The sequence below is a fragment of the Lacerta agilis genome, chromosome 5, assembly GCF_009819535.1.
Source record: "Lacerta agilis isolate rLacAgi1 chromosome 5, rLacAgi1.pri, whole genome shotgun sequence".
Taxonomy (NCBI): Eukaryota; Metazoa; Chordata; class Lepidosauria; order Squamata; family Lacertidae; genus Lacerta; species Lacerta agilis.
Window position 1 is genome coordinate 7,649,961 of NC_046316.1, and position 22,036 is coordinate 7,671,996.

Consider the following 22,036-nt stretch of genomic DNA (forward strand, 5'->3'; position numbering starts at 1 on the left):
TAGTCGTTTAGTCGTGTCCGACTCTTCGTGACCCCATGGACCAGAGCACGCCAGGCACTCCTGTCTTCCACTGCCTCCGGCAGTTTGGTCAGACTCATGTTGGTGGCTTCGAGAACATTGTCCAACTGTCCTGTATATAGCTGGAAATCAAAGAGTACAGTACTGTGACTCCGACCATAATGTCAAACATAATAGGAAAAATTCTGAAGTGTGTCAACATTAGATCAGGCGTCACCAAAACAGGTGCCATGGTACCTGACAAGTCCCTCATTGGTGTCACCAGGCAGAGTCCCAGACTTTGTTTTTAAAAAACCTTTAGAAGTCTGGAGCTCTTCTAGGAAGAACATTATGAAGCAAAATGTGCAGGTAGCCTTCCAAGTGATTTCTGTGAAATGAGCCATCCTGGTTGCTCCCACCAGTCAGTATTTTTAGCCAGTAAATGAAGTCATAACTCTGACAGATGTGAGTTGTTGGATTCCAGACCATTGGAAGCCCTGGGGTTCTAAAGAGCTGGTGTTTTCCTTTCTCCTTAAATGCACATTTCCTGTTGCAGACCTAATCTTCCCTGTAGTTCTCCCCTTTCCCCCAGCAACCAGGATGCATTTTTCTTGTGGTGGGTTCATTTGAGATCAGTTATTTTCTTCAAACACTATTCCACAATAAATGTGGGTGGATGCTAAATGCAAAATGTGAAAACTTTCCAAAGAAGCTTAACCAAATCTGTGCAGGTCCTAAAGCTACTCATTTAAAATTCACTGTACTGTACCTTTTAGTTCAATGGTATACATGTCTTTCACCCTCACCCTGAGGGTGAAAGAGTAGAAAGCAAAATATGGTCTGAAGCTCAACATCAAAAAAAACTAAGATCATGGCCACTGGTCCCATCACCTCCTGGCAAATAGAAGGGGAAGAAATGGAGGCAGTGAGAGATTTCACTTTCTTGGGCTCCATGATCACTGCAGATGGTGACAGCAGTCACAAAATTAAAAGACGCCTGCTTCTTGGGAGGAAAGCAATGGCAAACCTAGACAGCATCTTAAAAAGCAGAGACATCACCTTGCCGACAAAGGTCCATATAGTTAAAGCTATGGTTTTCCCAGTAGTGATGTATGGAAGTGAGAGCTGGACCATAAAGAAGGCTGATCACAGAAGAATTGATGCTTTTGAATTATGGTGCTGGAGGAGACTCTTGAGAGTCCCATGGACTGCAAGAAGATCAAACCTATCCATTCTGAATGAAATCAGCCCTGAGTGCTCACTGGAAGGACAGATCCTGAAGCTGAAGCTCTAATACTTTGGCCTCCTCATGAGAAGAGAAGACTCCCTGGAAAAGACCCTGATGTTGGAAAAATGGAGGGCACAAGGAGAAGGAGACGACAGAGGATGAGATGGTTGGACTACCAAAATGAGTCTGACCAAACTGGGAGGCAGTGGAAGACAGGAGTACCTGGCGTGCTCTGGTCCACGGGGTCACGAAGAGTCGGATACGACTAAACAACATACATGCGTTTCTTTGTATTTAATAAGGCTTACTTCCAGTTAAGTGGGTACACAGGACAGCAGCCTAGGCCTTGGTTTAGTGTTGGTATTGGGGAAAAACTGGGTTCTTGTCCCTTTGGTAGAAATTCAACAGGTAAAGCCTTTTCTAGTATGTAAATATAATTATGCAAAAAACTTCATTGGTTCACATTGTCTGCAGACATTTTATTACGTGTGTCATCCCCAATTTATTTTTGCACCCTCCATTTCAACCTGGACACAAATATGCATGATGACACAAAGCATATGTAACTTTTGTGAATGGGTCAATAGGTAAATTAATAAACAGTGTGTTGGGGCCAGAAAATCTTGTTGGCACTCATGAGTGTGTGTGAATGAGAAATGCAAGTTTGTGGGCTAGTCATTTTATTTCAGCAGACCTTTGGCCTGCTAGTCTTCTAAACTTTTGATCCTCTTGGTTCCTGTAGCACTGCTGACAATGAACCATCTGGATAAATTTTTTAAAGAAATGCAGTGGAAATGTGCACAATTTCAAAGTTTATTCCTGCTACTTTTAGTCTAATTTTTCAGTGCAATGGAGAATTGCTTCCACTTCTTTGAGAGTTCACCTCTCTTCCACATTAATTCACATGTCAAAAAAAATCCAGCGTTTTTCACTATCTCTGCCATCCCAACCCTTGGAGTGGCTGTACTGTATGGACTGAAAACCAAATTTCCAAATCAAACTAGGACAAATAGACAATGAGTCACTGCAATTACACAAAATTTCAATGTATTATTTAAAATCCAATGTAAAGTGTCTGCTTTTCCAATACCGTGTGTTCAATTTCTGCACCAACAGTTTATTAAGTGTATTACATTTGAAGGACAAAAGTGGAAGCGTGGGAAGGAATACAGTACATATTTTTGTTAAAAACATACTTTGAATCCTGGCAACTTGGTGCATATTGCTCCACTAATGATTAAAAATATAAAGCTTTGTCAAACTGTACCACATTGCTGGGGACAACCGTAATAAAAATAAAACAATCCGAATTGGTCAGAGGCAGGTAGGGGGATAACATGTCCTTCAGCCTAATCTTCAAGACAACAAAACTAGTGTTAAGATTGGATAAATATTTGCAAGGCTAATATTTAATGTTCCATCTTTCTGAAACTTCAGAAATTAGATACTCTAAGGGCCACATTGGGCACAATGGTGGCAGTCACATTTCATGAGTATCACATTCATGTATAAAACGGGAGGGTGAGATGTCTAATATTAACATCAAAAGATCACAAAGGAGAGGAAAGCCAAATCCTCTTCCTGCCTTCCCTTCCCACAATCTGTCTCCAAGGCCGTTACACTTTGGGGGTGTGAGAAAAGTGCCTGAGACCATAGGGAAGAAGGGCAACAACAACAATGAATGTTGCCGTCATGTCTATAATAGAAACCACATTAATAATGATTTAATGTGGTTAAGGTCTATTTAAACTCCTCCGGTATAAAAATAAAACCCTCAAGAAAAAAATCTGCAAGATCAAAATAGTAACAGGATAGATGTCGATGCAGGTTTACATTAGAAGGCCTAATTTAGTTCTGTCAAAATATTTTGAGGTACTATATAATTTGCTGACTTTCAGAAAGAATCCCGAAATAGGTCTGGTTATGCATAACTATCAAGTTCGTTTTCTTTACGGTGTATTTCTGTGGTTTCCCAAATCTCCTCATCAACAGCATACGTTTGTGCTGTGCAGGATACTACAGATGCCTCCTTACTTTGACCTACAAGTAATTCATTCTGCTCTGCTAATTTATTGTCAAAACTATGAGAGCTGTTAGATTCAGTTTGCCTGCCTTTCGTATCTTGAGAAGTCTGTCCAGTCTCCATGCATGCTCTTGAGCCAGTCTGTGAGTAGAGTCCAAAGATATTATTTTGGAGAATATAGCGAATGCACTGCAGAATCACATTCCTTTCATGCCGTATGTCCTTTGCTAATAGCTAGAAGGAGAAAGACAGAATGAGGCAAATTCCTACAAACATTCTATGCAAACAGAACTGCTTACAGCGATACAATTATGGAGTAATCAGCAAATGGGTTTCCAAAATATATTTGGGTTTCTTGTCTCTGCTAAAAACCAAGCAGAAATATATACCTCAGACATTTTATAAAAACTGGAACTATGGATTAATCACTCTGATCGGATGCCCCACCCCCAATTAATGGTGGGACTTGAGATTCAACTACGAAACTGTGATGAACTACAGAAATAATCTGCATTATAAAACTAATGCTCATGTGAAAGGAGAACCATGGCATGACATTGGAGCTCAAGAACCATCCCAGTAAGATAGCATCCTCCTAAGGAAGTCACCCTATGATGAGGGACACGTATTTATTTAAAATATTTATTTGCTATGCAGCCACTGAAAGGCCGAAACTGAAACTGGGGAATGACTAACCTGGTCACTTCTCCAGTTTCCAGACACTGACACAGGCCTATAGCTGGTTTTCCTTAGCCCAAAGCAACGAAAGTAAACTTATAAAAGTGAATATAATATAATTGCGGAGTTGGAAGGGACAAGGGTCATCTAGTCCAACCTCCTGCAGTGCAGGAATCTTTTGCCCAATGGGCTTGAACCCATGACCTTGAGCTTAAGAGTCTTATGCTCTACCAACTGAACCATCTCAACCATAGAAGGCATGTTTTTATTTTAGGATATGTGAGGGCCCCCCAAACTTTTTGGGCTCAGAGGTAAAGGTAAAGGACTGCTGTATGGTTAAGTCCAGTCAAAGGCGACTATGGGGTTTCGGCACTCATCTGGCTTTCAGGCCGAGGGAGCCGGCGTTTGTCCACAGACAGCTTTCCGGGTCATGTGGCCAGCATGACTAAACCGCTTCTGGCGCAACAGGACACCGTGATGGAAACTAGAGTGCATGGAAACGCCATTTACCTTCCCACCGCAGTGGTACCTATTTATCTACTTTCACTGGTGTGCTTTCGAACTGCTTGGTTGGCAGGAGCTGGATCAGAGCAACAGGAGCTCACCCCGTCGCGGGGATTTGAACCGCCAACCTTCTGACCAGCAAGCCCAAGAGGCTCAGTGGTTTAGACCATAGTGCCACCTCAGAGGTACACATGAAAGCTAAGGAAATGTGATGGGCACCACGTAATATGAGATATGGTGTAGTGGTTAGAGTGCTGGATTATGACCTGGGAGACCAGAGTTCTAATCCCCACCCAGCCATGAAGCTCACTGGGCGACCTTGGGTCAGTCACCATCTCTTAGCCTAATCTACCTCGCAGGGTTGTTGTGAGAATAAAACAGGGAACTGGATAACCATGTGCCCTCTTTGAGCTTCTTGGAGGGAAAGGTGGAATGTAAACGCAATAAATACATAGAATAAAAACTGCCAATGCTCAGAATACACCCCACCCTGCAACAAACCAATTAAAAACACTGAGAAGAAAGCGGGCAACCCTCCTCACATAAAAAGAGGTGTGGTGCTCAAACATTGGACACAGGGTGTACACAAGATGCAGTGGGGTCAGTGGTATGGAAATGCACAGCAGATTGGCCAGTACATGCCTAATGGCTGGCAGGTCCCTGCGTATGGAATGTATGGTGTACACAAGAGGAGAGAGATGCTTTCAGCTTCAGTGTTTTCTTTTTTGCCATAGCCTGCTTAGCTAGTATATTACTTTTTTATTATTGAAGCCAACTGCTGAACCTTCCTGAAATACAGAAACCAGTATTCAGATAATACCACAATGATATAATTGAGTTCTTGCAGGCCTTAAAACTCTATGGGATCGTGATATAGGTATTGATATGAATTAAATTAATGGAAAAAATTACGGTCTCCTATCTAAATCATACAAACTGGTGTTTACTTATGTGAAGATATTACACAGGCAATACTGCACACCGGTACAATTATCTCACATGACTTCAGGATTGGCACTCGATTGCTGGCACAGATTTGGTGCCAGCGTGACATACTTCCATTTATGGCAGGAGTGTCCATTTGTTCAAAATTTTTGGACTGAGGTATATTAGGAGATGGCTAGGATTATGGAGACTGCTATCCAAATGATGCTGCAATTATGATTTACAATTTCCTTTTAAGTAAAATAATACCTGGAATCTGGAAAATTACATAACTTTAAAAGTCTCAGTTCTGAAAACCCAGAATTTATACCTGATGTTTCTGCAAATGATTTGCAAAGTCCTTTGCCTGTACCAATGAATGAAATGTGGACCTCATAACTGATTTAGAGGGGAAAAAATGATACTCAATCGATCTCATTCAACTGTTAATAGTAATTGAGTGCTATAATGTGACAAAACAAATATTCTTTGATATACATCCCCTAATTGTACTTGGTTTTTTGTACAATTCAATAAAATCTTAAATTAAAAAAAGATAATTCCACAATGAAAGAACATTCACCAACTACTATTGAATCTGACAGTTACCAACTCAGACCTTTGTTTTCTCCCTCTCCTGTAACAAGTGGAGATGGTTTTGCTCAGCTAATGCTTAACTGAAGGGGATAAACTGTGTGGCCAGAATTCGTATGGAACTCAACATGGACACATGGTTGCATCAGAGAACATAATGGGAATAAATACACTATGTACTCAGGTCCTCACAGCCAAGGACCCTACAAATGATGAATCTATGCTTAAAGCAGTATTTCCAGAAACTTTATAACAAACTGATGTTTTTTATTTATTTGGCTTTAAAGGGTTACAGGACTTTGTTTTTGATGCAATAGACCAACACAGTGACCTGTCTGCTTCTTCCTCCAGTATTAATTCAATTGTCTTATTCCATCTATTAGATAGCCTAACTGCACTTCTCATTTAATGGGAAGCCAATTTCCCCTCACAAACAGTATTCAGTTTAGATGGATTTAGGATATGCTGGATAGAAAAGATAGCTTGGGAAGCTTATTTGACATTGCCAGCAGAAGAGAAGATCTCCATGCATTTCTTCTTCACTGTTTTGAAACAGATGGTCAAGCAGCACTTTATTTTGCCTTGACTAAGCCTGATCAGAAGGTCGGCGGTTCAAATCCCCGTGACGGGGTGAGCTCCTGTTGCTCGGTCCCAGCTCCTGCCAACCTAGCAGTTCGAAAGCACGTCAAAGTGCAAGTAGATAAATAGGTACCGCTCCAGCAGGAAGGTAAACGGCATTTCCATGCGCTGCTCTGGTTCGCCAGAAGCGGCTTTGTCATGCTGGCCACATGACCCAGAAGCTGTACGCTGGCTCCCTCGACCTATAGAGTGAGATGAGCGCTGCAACCCCAGAGTCGGACACGACTGGACCTAATGGTCAGGGGTGCCTTTAACTTACCTGACAAGGCTACCTAACCTCTTGCAGCACCAGCCTACAATCATGGACACACAATATTGTATTTACTAAGTAGAAAATACTGGAAGGGCAGTTTACCATTTCCAGCAGAGTTGGATGACGGCGTGGTAATTCAGAAAGTGCTTTCCTCTGTCTGTTCAGACTCCTGGAATGTACTGCATGTGAATCCGGCCTCCCCGATGCTGTGTCTACATAATTAGCAGCCTCTTTATGGCTTGCGTCTTTAAAGCTCTGGGAGATGCTTGCAGATGAAGGGACACTTCCGAGAGATGTCTTGTTTTCACAAAATACTTTTGCTGCAGTCTTGATTGGTTCTATTTTTAAAAAAGAACAAGCAGTAAAAATAAGTCGTGCTGAAAGCACTGATTGGGCCAGGCAACTGATTACTGCACAAGACAGATTCAAAATGAAATTACTTAAGAAAGGATATTGAATGTGAAGAGCACTGTGCACAAATAGTATGTCTGTACCACTTAAACCAAAACAAAATTCTGATTTAGAACAGGGTTTCCCAAACTTGGGTCTCCAGCTGATTTGGGAATACAACCCCCATAACCCTCGACCACTGGTCCTGCTAGCTAGGGATGATGGGAACTGTAGTCCAAATTCAGCTGGAGACCCATGTTTGGGAAACCCTGATTTAGAGCATTAATGCAATAGCCTCTGTTCATTTAGTCACCTACCAGCCCTATAAATAGCAGGGCATCGCTAATGAGCCACATATTCCGTAACTGCACCTTTACTGCTAACTGTATATACATTGTTCAGTTTAGCTTAAATTAAACAGCTTACCCTCTTGTTCATTTTCACTTTCCGACATGCTGCCATAGTTCGCCACTAGTGAGCTCAGAGCAGAGGTCACCTGCTTTGGAACAACAGTCATTCCCAAAGCTGCATTTTTTTCAGTGCACACCTCTTTGTCTGAATCTGGAAGGAGGCAGAAAAATTGCATCATTATCTTTAAGCAGGGCCTACAACTAGCTCCAAGCTTCACCGGGCTACTCTCTCACACCCATCACAGAAACTTTCTGCCCTATTCATAGATGTGTACCCATCTACACTACAACAATAAAGGGTTCTGAAAAACTTGATACAGCCAATTCTAAATTAAACATGCAAATTAAATACCTTTATTCAATGCAAGCAGATGACCGATTGTAATGCTGTGCACAGTTTTGGCTGCAGAAGTTTTCAGTACAGTGCTGGGGGTGGGGAGCAAACATGTGTGCTGTCAGCACCTCATACCTAATTATTTTCAGCAACAAATCAGACTCTGATAAAGAGTACCTAAATGGTATAATACTCCTTCAATTGCGAGACAAAAATATCTGAACAATTACACAACACCAAAAGAGATTCCTTCTTTTCCCATGGGTGGTATCTGTGTAAACAGATGAGTAGCTCTATGGAAATGGCATCCCCTAGAGAGCTTGGACTATTTACCTGAAGGAAGACTGATTGGAATGGGCTGCTATGGACCCAAATACTTCAGCTTTAAGGTCAGTACTGGAGACAGAAAAGCCAACAAGAAAAGTGATTTGCAATGAGGTAACAGATGCAAATCTGAGGCCCCACCATGAAGCCACCTCTAGTGGTCTACTAGACCTCTGCTGAAGTTAGGCCTTTTCTGCATCCAGAGTCAGATATGAACCAGTCTAGCCTCCTTTATGGGCCTGCATGGCCCCCTCTTCTTCCTGTGTGCTTTAGATGAGCAGATAAAACAGAACTTACTAAAACCTCTTCAGGATCCTCCTGGCTAGTGGCTAGGTAACAAGCAAGTTGAAGGAGGCTAATATCAACCATAAAAACTTCAGAAGAGGTGGCAACTTCTCCAGAATCCTGCTCCGAGCAGTTTTGGGGAACCAGTGGATTGGGTAAACCCACTAAGTACAGTTACTGCAGAAAAGGGGGTATGTAAATAAACCTTATTTGTCTCTCCATGATCATCAGCAGCACCAGGGCCAACTCACTAATTTGACCAATTCCAACCCTGAGGAGGGCAGCAGGGGCCTTATGCTGGCTGAGGGAAACTGGGATTGACTCCTGCTTGGCTAAGTCCCTCAACAAAATCAAGTTATTCACTTGGCAGGTTTTTGGGGTGCGGAGTCACTTCTACCTCCACAACCTTCTCACCTACATTTGTCCAAGGGCAGTTCTCTCCGATTACTGCTTTCTGTTGATTATTTAATTATGTGAAGAAACAAAACGCAGGGAAATGCCTCACCAGGATCGTTTCTGGCCAGAATGCTAAGGGGATCTACATCTCTCATAGAGGCATCTGCTTCTCCAGAAAGCTCTTTTCCAAATTCCTTCTCGGTTCCATGGTTATTTGGACCAGTCACAGCTGCAGCGGGAGCCTTCAAGGGATGATTAGATTTGTTCCAGCAGCCATTTGTCTGCCTTCTTACTTTTCCTCGTTGCCTTGAAGCCACAGCTTGAGGAGGTTTCCACATTCCTTTCATCTTGCTGGAAGAGAAAAATGCATAAATGTTTGTTCCAGGTAATTTCCTGTGCTAGCCATGACACAGATGCTGCTCCCCGCATATATTCTTATACAGTATACGGCTCGTTCCCAAGTCATTCATTTATACCTCAGCAGTACCTAGGTGTCAGGTCTGCATTGGTTTGCTCACGAGTAAGCAGGCATGAGTCCGAACTGTCTTTTAACAGTTTTAATGTGCAAACTATTTACAGTGCAGAGTGCTGAAAAACATGACCGTATCAGTCGCTAGCAAAATCTGGGAGTGGCCCCTTCCGGCTGGAACCCCAACATAAGAGTTTCGGTATATGAAATCTCCGCCTCCCCTCCTTGCGTTTCACCCCTCTGCGCACTTGGGGTACCGGAAATGGCGTGTCTCCCTCCTCGCCCACTGAGCGAGGGGGGTGCAGGGTCTCTCCAACATCCCCAGAGCCTCTGTTCTCAAGCCTCTGAGCTGCCTGCCCTTCCCCACTAGAGACATCACTGCTTCCTCCGCTGGAAGAGGTGTTGCTGGTCAGGTGGGGCCGGGGCTCTCTGTAGCATCCCGAGAGCCCTTCCACAACCCTGCGCTGAGCCGAGGACAGTTCCCTGACACTAGGTTATCAAAAGTTTGGGAAACACTGTGTTGGGTATCGAGAGAATAAGGATAGCTTTCCCCCAGTCTCGTTTACAATCTGGACCAAGTGCCTTGCTGTTATAGAATTGCAGAGCTGGAAAGGATCTCAAAGCTCATACAGTCCAACTCCCTGCAATGCAGGAATCACAACTAAAGAATCCCTCACAGACGGCCACCCATCCTGTTTTTAAAAAAACCCCAAGGAAGGAGAGCCCATCAGCTTCTGAGGAATCCCACTGTCAAACAGCTCTTACTGTCAAAAGATTCTTCCTAACATTTAGGCCAAATCTCCTTTTCTTATTTCTTTATTTAATTTGTGCACCACCCTTATCTGTGGATCCCTTTCCTGTAATTTGGATCCAGTGGTTCAGTTCCCACTCCCTAGAGCAGCAGAAATCAAGCTTGCTCCATCTTCCATGGGACAGCCCTTCAGTTATGTATGTAATCTCACTGTATACAAGTTGTACAAGTGACAATAAAGTATTTCAATTCAATTCAATTTGAAGATGGCTACCCCATACTGTCAAAGAGGTTGTAGAATGAAAACTGAAATGTGTGTGAGAAGGGCTGAGCAAGTGACTGGAACATGAAGGCTGTATTTGCAGAAGAACCATGGGAGAAGGATGGAATGACATGCATGCAGGAGCTACTGCTAACAACTGATGAGGAAGAAGGAGGGAAGGAAACATAAGCTGCTATGCCTTGTGATAAAATCAGTAGGAGCCTAATTTTATAGGTCTGCTGGTATAAACTTAGCAATTGCACAAATGCTGGTGGCAATGGCTATTCCCACGCCTAGGCAAGCTTCGTCACTGCACACATCTAGACCAGATATCAGGATCTTCCCCAGTACTGCTCATGAGTAACAACAGAGCCTCTTTTGAAAACTGAAGCTATTTATTAAGCATTGCTATTTACAAGCGGAGATAGTCAAAAACATGACCGTTCAATCACTATCAGAATCCGGAAGTACATTCCTTCGGCTCCCCGCCCAACACCAGATTTTCGGCACCCTGAAACGATGTCTCCTGGGTCCTCTAGCCCCCCTGCGCGTTGCCTGTGTCGGAAGCTGTGAGCTTCTGTCCGATCTAGTCTGGCTGGTGGTGCTGGGTCTTTCAGCAGTGTCACGGAGCCCTTGCTCCGCTCCCTCGCTTGGAGCTGGATGAGGAGGAGGAGGAGTCCGTTTGCAAAAGGGGCTCGGGTTCCCTATAGCTTCGTGAGCTTTCTTCCCTTGAAGAGCAGCTCTCCCTGCCCTGCTCCTGAGCAGGGCTTCCTCTCTCCCTCTCCTCGTGAGTAGCTGGGCTACTCCTGACACCAGAGAATGGATTGAAAGTGCTCAATATAATTAGATATGTACCAGGCTGGGACTGGACTAATTCCAGGGTGCAGACTTTCTGGAAATCTCATCTACACTGTTCTGAACACATTACAGAAAATCAATTAATATTTAATAAATGATAAAGGAAGAGTCCATTTTTGATGGTACCAACAACATATAGACACACACACACACACACATACCCAAACTGAAGTGTTTTCAGTATTTCTCCTCTTTGTTCCTTTTCCACCTCCATTGCTTTCTTCTTTTCAATATTTGCCAAAGTAGGAAAATTTCTAAAGCAAGATACATATGAAGTCTTATTAATACATCTATGGCACTGAAGTGTTTTACAAGCCTTAATCACAACATTCCTAGCAAGAATTGGGGGCTGGGAAGATGTAGTGCTTTCAACACTGTGGGCTGGCAGGCAAATAATTTGTCTCCCATTGCTAAGGGCTGGTGTGTTCCTAGCCTAGGCCATCAACTAGGGAGCGGAAGAATGGAAATGCGACTCCTCCAGGCCCTGACATCCGTAAGACCCCAGCACATAACAGATATGCTATTACTGCCACAGGCATCCCTTTCTCCTGCCTAGAGAAAGCTGGTGCTGGCTAGCTGCTATTTTCAAATGTTGTAGGGCCTGGGTTGGGGTGTCTCCCTGCCTCTGGCCAAAGCGTGGTTTTGCAGCACCTGCATCATAAGTTGTTCTGCACTTGTTACTTTACGTATAATTTTACTGCAATTCTTTTTACAATAGATACACTGACATTCCTTGTTCTCAACCCTTTGTAGAAAACCACATGCGATATAGCAAATATTTCTAGGTATAACCACTGGTCCATTCACTTGTACACCTTAATTTGGTTGTCGGTCGGTATCCATCTATCTCGAAAGACAAAGGAGTGTGCCTCAAAGTAATAATAATAAAAGTAAATTTATTATTTATACCCCACCCATCTGGCTGGGTAAAAGGGCAAAGTCAAACTGCTGGAGAATCACAGCACCTGCTATGGCTGCAGAGACCTGTAACCTACGAAAGATATACAGGAATACCAATTTTTTTTACATTATCTTGTGTTGTTAGCCTCCTAGTCATATGCCTACGGTACGCTATATTTCACAGTCCTGTATGGAGTAGTGTCACCATTGCTTTCCTGTGCTTAGCCACGGGCTATTGCTAGCATCCTTGAAGTTAATTTTCTTCTGGAGGAATTTGTTTAGGATCCACAACGGAGAGCAATATTCTGGTACAATCCCTTGCTTCTGAAATAATTCCGTGCAAATCCAGCCAGAATTAATGCACACCAGGACACCATAAATGGGAAAAGTTTCCCTTGCCCTACACTCCCTTTAGCAGTTTTGTGGCATTTCATCATTAAGTCGTCTTCTTCTTCTTTAGCAATCAGTTGTAGACGAGTAAAATTGTCTTCCATAAACACGGTTTTAACACTGAGTCCATAAGTGACTGTGGAGCTCAATTCATTGGTTCCTGGGCGGGAATTGATCACAGTGTGGATTTGCCAAACGTGCCTTCCTCTTAGTGCATTTCTCCCTTGTGTCCTGAGTTCGAGTGCCTTCAAAGCCCATGACACCTTTGGTAAAGGCTGTTCTCCAATTGGAGCGCTCGCAGGAAAGTGTTTCCCAATTGTTGGGTGTTTATACTACATCATCATTAAGTAGTACCTTTTCAACAGGGTATGTGCCACCTGTGTGCTGATTTCAGCACTAATTTTCTGACTCTAAACTGATACGGTATGGATAGGTTGCTTCTACATATCTTATCATCTTGCTTGGTAGGTTTCTGAATCAAACACCTTTTCCCAAACTATTTGTAACTCTAGTGTATCTCCATAGGGGCCATTCCATTGTCACGGGTGGGACACTTTGACCATGATTTTTGGTACTCACACATGTGTAACAATGTAAATATACATAAAAATTAACAACCAAAATTTTAACTATGTTCTTAATAAGATGCTGAACATTTTACTATTTTTTATTATTTTTATGAATATTTTTGACAATTTTATTAAATATTAAAAGTGTTGTCACGGGTGGGACAAAAAAAGGACATGGAGCTTGAGATAAGTTTGATTTATGGAAAAACTCTGTGAGTTGGGAGGTGGATAAACTCAGCATATCTATTTAAATCAATGTTTATTGGTTACAACTATGCAATCAGGAATTAAGTTTAAGAAATGTAACGATACAAAATTAAGGAAAAAATGCTGTCACGGGTGGGACTATCATCAGAAAATTTTTAACTTGAACACTTCTGTGAAGACTACGTGGGTGGACTTTTGAAAAGAATGTCCATAAAATAAACTTCTTTTGTCTTTAGCTTTTAAAAAAATGGTTAGACTGCACGTTTGGAATCTTCCTCACCAAAGTCCAGCGCTCATCTAGCATTCTTATCAGGCTCATTTTTCATGGAATGGCCCATAGAAATCTGGCTGCAATAATGAGTAAATGGAAGAAGCCGCTCCCTTTGCTCCCCAAGACTGGATGCAGGAGTTATGCTAGTAAGGGATCTTAGTGACCCATTCACACATTTCTAGCTGCCTTTGTTACCTGAAGTTATAACAGCCAATTCAGTCGGTGCTCCCCTACATTTTTCTGGTTATTTGAGCTACACTGATTGGTCGCCTCTTAGTTAAATGAATAAATGAATAAACAAATAAATAATTTTTTATTTATACCCTGCCCTTCCCAGTTCAGAAGCCCGGGCTCAGAACTATACAGAGTTCTCAAGACTCCTAACCTGAAAACTGTATTCATGACGTGTGAATTGTGGGGAACTTGACAATAAAGATGGTGTTGTTTTAATAACCTGAAGAGTTTTCACAAAAAACGAGCAAGCAAGCCGCTTTCCTAGCAAGTTTTTGCGTGGCAGAAATTGAATAGCTCTCACTGTGGGTTCACCAGGTAGGATCTCCATCGATGACCTTGGTACATTCAGATTCCCAAGAAGCACTACTTTTAACATTGATCACATTTGGCTACTGCCTCACCTTCAAGTCAATTTATTTCTCTCTCTCTGTGACAACCAGCATTTCAATAGCCATTCCCTTTCAGGTGGGATCTGCGTTTTTTCCACATGCAGTTCCCCCCTCAATTAATTACTTAATATTTAAATATTTTATTTCCTTTGGGAAATTACCCTCTGATCAAATAAACAGAGGTAACAAACAGCTTACTCCCAGCCTCGCTCCTACAATTTTTTTATTCTACATCACCTTGGGATCTGTGCTATGAAATAAAAAATATAGAGCTTGATCCAGTCCTACTGTAAACATAGCAAATGTGTGTGGAGGGATACATATGGGTTATAAGAGATCCCCTTGAGGAAGAGGAGGCCTGCACTCACCTCCCATATTTTCACCTGCCCCTCTACTCGTCAAGAAATTTGGGAAAGGTAGACAGCAATACAGGAGTGGGAATGGTGCCTGCACAACCAAGCCGAGGGGAAGAAACACAGCTCTGTTATGCCATGCAGAGCTTTCTCCACATACTAAATGTTACAGCTCACTATCAAATGGATGGAGTCAATAATGCGTTCTAAACTAAGATGGAAGAACAGAGCAGTGCTCAGCAGCAGCCATGACAAAGAAGGGAAAGGGGAGAAATAAGAAAAAGTTGTAAATAAGAGTTTTTAGGGGGGGGGGAATTATTTTCAGTCTCATCTGGAGCCACGCAAATTAAACATCTACTCACTTTCTTCTATCCTCCCTCCATTTAGCAATTTCATCCGGAGTATCTAACTTGATTTGTTTGGCACCAGGAGAATGCATCTGCGGAGGGGAAAGGGGGGGAACATTGTGAATTACGGCTGTTTATAGTCTTTTAAAAACTTTGATTTTAGTTAAAGACTAAACAGAAGAAAGGGGACAAACAGTGACAAAAATAAACCCAAATTCAACAACACAACCCCTGAAAAACAGCGTTACTAAGAACAAAGAAGACTAACCAGCTGATCCAAGGGCTAAATAGAGTGAAAATTGTAGATGGGAGGATCGTTCCAATTGGCATAAAGGGCCTGTTCCTCACTACAACTGTCTAATTTAACAAAGCAGCATTGATTTTATAGTTCAAAGTAGAAAAGAATAGTTTCCTTTTCCTTGCAGTTCAACAAAATGCCACAAATACCGGCGAAATGCACGAGAGTTTGAATCAAGACAGCGCTACAATTCATTTAAAATCAGATTTCAAGCTGAACTAGGGAAATACCTACATTTTTCCAGTGAATCTGAACCAATTTTTCATGTGCACTAAAAGTGCAGCCATCTTCTGTACACTGAAAGAAAGAACAGTAGCAACCACTTTTAGAACTGGGTTGTGTTTGCACGCCTAATTAGCAAAGGGATCCACAATAATGACAAGCTGCAATTGCGGCTGAACCTCCTGCTTCTTGTTCTCTTCTCACTTTTATTTTTCTTCCTCTGCCTTTACCTTATCTGCTTCCTTAGCTGTTGATGCCACTTTATTGCCCCTGCAAGGGACAAAGCTGCTTTACCCTAGACCTGATTAAGGCTATGCAACACAGAAGAAGACATTTATTCTGAGTTCTGGCTATTTTAGAATAAACTGAACTCTAGTGTTCCCTCTAGATTTTCAAATGATACCTCGCAACCATATAACTAGCAACTGAGTATTAGAATAATTTTAGTATATTTCAGAGAAACCTGAAAGTTCTTTCCACCTTTAAACCCTTTCAGGAACACAGACAGCTGCCTTATATTTAGCCAGGCCACTGACTAGTTTAGCATTGTCTTCACTTTCCACGGTTTCAGACAGGGGTATTCCCAGCCCTATACAATTTAAATGATTTACACCTAGGAAATTTTGATATTGCATGCAGTTGGAGGAGACAATCCCAGCTACACGAGAAATTCCATCTCAGTATTCCATGATCCCATGACAGCGTTACTGAAGGAGTGCTAAGCTAGGTAACAAATGAACTAAAGAAATCATGCCATTAATTAATTGCCAACCCAAAGAGAGAAAAATCTACCCAACTATTAAAACATACCTGCCTATGCTGAGAGACATGTTCTTCATATTTCTCCTTGTTTTTAAAGCCACGATCACATGTATCACAATAATGAGTATAAACTGGTTCTTTTCGCTTCCTATTCTGCAAACAGAGCAGGGAAACATTAACTATAATCACTTACAATTATATTTATCTTGACCAACACAGCAATTGCCAGGAGTCATTCCGCTGATGCAAAATATTGTGTCAGATAAGGTGTTAAACCTGCCAGATCCAATTGCTAGTCAGTCAATTCGCAGAGCCTACCTAAAAACTGCATTTAATCTCACAGACACTGCATTCAGACTTGACAATAAACCATGGCTTATCATTAGAGGAACTGGAGCTGTGTTTCTTCAGCATTTTGCTGATAACACACTGCAAAACTCTGGATGACCCCCCACTCAGTGTTTTCATGTAGATGTTAAACAGTTAAGACTGAAGCATAAGGAACCCCACATTAAAAGGTCCATGGGGCTGAACAACATGCATCAAGCATTACCTCTGGAAATGATCATCCAAGTATGACTGGAACCACTGCAGAACAAAGCTTACAATTGAGATGAAGTATTGTGTTTCACAGTATTTTAACTTTTATAACTAAAAGAATGGTGGTGACGTGATTGAAAGAATGGAGCATTAAACGTCCCAGATTTAAATTTCAGGTTAGCTGTGGACTGAATAGTACTGACTTGTGTTTTGTGTGGCAAGCAAGTTTGCCACATATACCACTAGGGTATGCAGCAGGACATATGCAAACATGCAGTGGAGGTTTACTGTGGAGCTGTTGGATATTATTCCAATTTTAAAAGCTCAGTTTACATTTTCCATTTGAATTTTCTGTTCTGCATACATAATGGAACTATTTTATCTATTTCTCAATGTGATTTTTTAAAACAAAATGAGGATTGCTTTTTATACATGGAAGTTTTTAATTGTTTTCACACTTGTTTATGGTTGTAACTTTGTCCTGTTTTATACTTCTATAATTTGTTTTACAATTTATTTTCACTTCCATTTTTTTACTGCCATCTCCTTATTGTTATGCCAAAGGAAGAGAGGGGATGGAGGAGCCCAAGGTTTGATGCAACTAGTTCCTATAATGATAAGCCATGATTTATTGTCATGTCTGAATACATCTAACTTCTGTTATCTGTGCTCTGGTAACCTCTAGGCTAGAATACTAAATATTAAACAAGAGGCTGCCTCTGAAGACGGTTTGGAAACTTCAGGTGGTGCAGAATTCAGCGGTCAGGTAGGTGGTCCAAACATGTTAACACCAATCCTGGCCCAACTACACAGGCTGCCTATTAGTTTCTGGGCCTCATTCAAAGTGTTGGTTTTTACCTACAAAGTCTCATATGGCTCAGGAGAGCCATAACTCAAAGACATCCTCTCCTCATATGAAGTGACCTGCACTGCACAACCATCATCTGAGGCCCTTCTTCATGTAGCCCCTCCACAAGAGGTCCAGAGGGCGGCAACACAAGAACAGGCTTTTCTGCGCTAGCACCCCATTTATATTTTTTTTTTTTTTAAACATATTTATTGATTTTCCAACATATATTTCCAATTACCAAACAAATTACAATGCCAAATTAATTATACAATTCCAATTATAACAATTCCAATTATGCCAAATTTTTAACTTGTGAATTCCCCATGTCTCGGACTCCGGAGCGCTTTCTTATGATCTTTTCCAGTTGCTTCATAAAGTCAATATTTTCACAGCCTCTGATAAATGCCAGCAAGCAGACACTCTTATAGTAAATAATGTCTCTGTGTGGAAAAAGCCATCCTCTCCCAATATCGCATTTCGGCTGACGCCATCTTGAAAGTCTCTCATAAATCAAACTTGTAAATCAAACTGCGACACACCAATTTCTTCCCCTGTGAGCCGTCCCCACTCCTTTCCGGGAGGGCCAGACCCTCGTAAATTCCACTATCAATCGTCCATCAAATCCGGCTTCTCCCTTTGAAGTGGTGTACAGCTCCACAGGCTATCATCAGCACTCGGCAGTTAATTCTAGCTGCGTCACAGCCAGCCGAGGATCCTCCATTTCTGTTGAGTCAAGTCCAGATCAAGTTTCACCTCCACACAGTTTATTTTTGTAATTTCCATTCTAATTTCCATTCTGTCTTTAAAGTCCACTTGCCATTTGCCTGTGAAAGTGGATTTTCTAGGGGGAGGTTTCGCCCGTGTTAAGTAGATATTGAGGCAAAACAAACGGAGATTCCAGAGCTTACCCCCCCTTCTTTTCCCTCCTTCACATACCAATGTAAAGTCCGCGTCTTCTTCCAATCTTCATTCTTAATCACTCAGGGCTGCAGTTAGCAACATTCTTCCCACTCCTTTGTCCGAGACATGCCCAAAATCTTTAAACAAATTTATATATCCAATTAAAGGGAGCGTGCACGAACGGGGCCGGCTCCAGGAGCTGCATCTGAAAACGAGCCCTATGTGCCCAGACTCCCCCACCGGTCCCGAAGGACCCAAAGCGGGTTAAGGAGTACCGCGGGCAAAGGCAGCCCTCCCCGTCGTCCCGGGGAGGTGGGAGGCTGCTTACTCCCATCGCAGCCGCCAAATTAACTCGTGATAGATAGCAAAGATGTTAAAGTCCGCCATCCTCCCGCTGTGCACGCCGGGAACTGCTAGCACCCCATTTATAGAATGCTCCTACCAGGGAGGCTCACCTTGTGCTTTCATTACATATCCTCTATGATCAGGCCTCCGGCTGATTAAACAATGTATGGCCTTTTAAATGTGTTTGTGGGAGCAGGGTTTAATGTTTTTCTTGTTTGCTTTTATGACTATGTTAAGTATTTTGTGTTTTCCTTTTGTATTTTTATGCTCTAAGCTGCCCTGTGATCTTTGCATGAAGGGTGGTATACAAACTTAATAATATATAAAACAATAAATATGTATAAAGGCTGACATCAGAATTTATTAACCCCAAATTTACAATTAAATACCTTCTGTTTGCCATTCCTGCCTTGACAGGATCCAGCACGTGGCATTCCAGCTTGTTCCATTTGCCATTCTCTATCAAAATGGAAATTTCTGCCTTTAATTAAAAATCAAAATAGTTACTGATATTTATTTGCATCAGCCATTGGGACACTGCAATTTGTATATGAAGTAAAATTACATATAAACACAACTAAAGAGTTAAAACTGCCAGACTAAGGTCCCATCTGCTTTACCCATTTAGAGCAGTATCATACCACTTTAAAAACAATCATGGACGATAGTTTGTTAAGGGGGCTGAGAGTTGCTAGGAGACTCCCTATGCCCCTCACAGAGCTACAGTTCCCAGACTAAACAATCCCTCTTAATAGGGAACTCTTCTATCCCAGACCATTTGCTGAATGTTATTCTTCTGCTATGACCAAGGGATAAAACTAGCCAGCTAATTTGGCATGTTTGCGCTTTATGCTCCAGTGCTAATATATGAAAAGTCTGATCACATGGATCAGCAACCAGGCCCCATAATTACTTCCCACACAAGTATCTGGCACCCCAAGGAAAACATGGGGTCATCACTGGCAAAAACCTTGGGATATAACAATGTGGTGAGTTTCATTTAATTGGAACATGAAGTATGAAGAATTTAAACAGGCAATGACTAATGAGCATTCAAAAGACATGTGATCATGCATGTGCGCACAGGTAACCAAAAATATCCCAAAAATATAATGAAAAGTGCGTAACAGAGCGGGATGCACTTATATGCACTCCGCGTGGGGGCCAGGAACTGAACCCCCGCAAGATAGTTGTCAACTGTACAATCAGATTAGAAAATGAAAAGCAGCCCTGTGGATTTTAAATTGTCTAAATTGCTGTTTTAACTCCTAACAGTCCAATGTGCTTGGCTTTACTGTGCTTTTTATACGTGGATGCTTATTTAAATGTTTCAATGAAATAGTTTTATTCCGTATTGGAATGGAGATGGGAAAGTAGATTATTTGGAATAGGAGCTGTGAGAAGAGGAAGGGAGGGGAAGTACATAGATATATAATTCTAGGAGCAGTTCCTCCTAAATAATATGGGTTGGGGGGAAAGAGGAGGTCCCAGAAATTTCCAAAGCAGCCTTCCAGTGCTCATTACATAAACAAGAATGGAATGCCGACAAATGGAACAAAGAAAACTTGAGAAGACAGGTGGCAAAAACAACGACAAGGCAACCCACCCAACTCTTCCTCTATTCCCTTCCCACACCAGCCATGCCTGCCAGCCTCCCTCTCTCTCTCTTTTTGCTTAAACACATCCCTTCTTTTCTTTTGGTTCTTCACTTCTGAAATAAGGGGGTGGGGTGGGGTGGGGGAGATGAAGGAAGAAGTGGGGGGAGGGCAGTGCCGTGTTTATGTATAAGCTAAATAAGCTATAGCTTAAGGCCCCACTCTCTTGGGGGGCCCCCAAAAAATTAAAGAAAGAAACAACTGGATGTACATTTCCAAAATAGAAGATAAAAAACAAATAAAATAAAACCTACATACAGCTACAGTGTTTTGTGTTGTGTAGGCTCCTATGATGTAAGTAATGGGCCCCGCCTGCTAGCCTGCTCCCTAAAATATCACTGGTTTGCTCATTTCTATATGTGTGTGTATATAGTTAAAGCTATGGTTTTTCCAGTAATGATGTATGGAAGTGAGAGCTGGACCATAAAGAAGGCTGATCGCCGAAGAATTGATGCTTTTGAATTATAGTGCTGGAGGAAACTCCTGATAGTCCCATGGACTGCAAGAAGATCAAGCCTATCCATTCTGAAGGAAATCAGCCCTGAGTGCTCACTGGAAGTACAGATCCTGAAGCTGAGGCTCCAATACTTTGGGCACCTCATGAGAAGAGAAGACTGCCTGGAAAAGACCCTGATGTTGGGAAAGATTGAGGGCACAAGGAGAAGGGGACGACAGAGGATGAGATGGTTGGACAGTGTTCTCGAAGCTACCACATGAGTCTGACCAAACTGCGGGAGGCAGTGGAAGACAGGGGTGCTTGGCATGCTCTGGTCCATGGGGTCACGAAGAGTCGGACATGACTAAATGACTAAACAACAACATATATAGGGTGCCGACATTCTGCATGTGCAAATGGCATTAGATATCTATTAGGTCTATAAATTACCATATAGCATATATTCAACACCAAAAACGGTGACAATTTGTTGTTGACAAAGGACAGCTGGACATATGAAGGGCCCCATTACCTTCAGTAGCTTAGGGCCTCATCAAACCTAAATCTGGCCCTGGGGGGAGGGACACACACCAACCCACCCCTCTCCTATTTGCCAAGGACGAAATGAATCTGATCGATATTGCGGCTCTATACTCGGGCTCCGTCCCTCCGCAATCCTGGCTACGCTGCAGGGTTTTCACGAGGCGGGCGGGGAAGCCCTGAGACCTTGGGCCCCGAGGACTCGGGAGCCGCGTCTAGCAAGGCCCAGCCCCGCAGCCAGGCGCAAAAAGACCCCGAGCGGGAAAAGGCCATCACGAGGCGGCGAGTTCCGCACGTGCGAGGCCGGCCGAAGGGCGACGCACCTGGAGGCTGGGACCAAGGAGGAGGCCACGGCCCCGGAGGAGGAGGGGGAGGAAGCCAGTGGCCTTGGGAGGCCCAGTCAGGAAAAGGCGGCGGCGGCGGCGGCGGCGGCACCCGCCACACGGACGCATCCATCGCTTCAGCAACTCCGACGGCGCGCAGCATGGAGGAAGTTGCGCGGCGCACCG

The 22,036-nt window shown here is 42.6% G+C and overlaps 1 protein-coding gene across 1 annotated transcript; it reads right to left on the reverse strand.

The window, feature by feature from the left end:
* Nucleotides 1-2,255: 2,255 nt before the first annotated feature.
* Nucleotides 2,256-22,011, reverse strand: NUFIP1 (nuclear FMR1 interacting protein 1). The gene is made up of 10 exons (XM_033148379.1): nucleotides 21,851-22,011; nucleotides 19,286-19,377; nucleotides 16,310-16,414; nucleotides 15,512-15,574; nucleotides 14,995-15,071; nucleotides 11,481-11,573; nucleotides 9,089-9,330; nucleotides 7,657-7,791; nucleotides 6,943-7,178; nucleotides 2,256-3,482 (listed from the first exon to the last, which is right to left on the reverse strand). The coding sequence occupies exons 1-10, from the start codon at nucleotides 21,981-21,983 to the stop codon at nucleotides 3,147-3,149; spliced, it is 1,512 nt and encodes a 503-aa protein (XP_033004270.1). The 5' UTR covers nucleotides 21,984-22,011; the 3' UTR covers nucleotides 2,256-3,146.
* Nucleotides 22,012-22,036: the final 25 nt, after the last annotated feature.

Coding starts and splice junctions, on each gene's coding strand:
- NUFIP1 (XM_033148379.1), bottom strand. CDS start 21,983: ATGGATGCGTCCGTGTGGCGGGTGCCGCCGCCGCCGCCGCCGCCGCCT. Junction 16,415..19,285: donor GCAGGAATGGCAAACAGAAG/GTATTTAATTGT, acceptor CTCTGTTTGCAG/AATAGGAAGCGAAAAGAACC. Junction 7,179..7,656: donor AAGTGAAAATGAACAAGAGG/GTAAGCTGTTTA, acceptor TTTTAAAAATAG/AACCAATCAAGACTGCAGCA.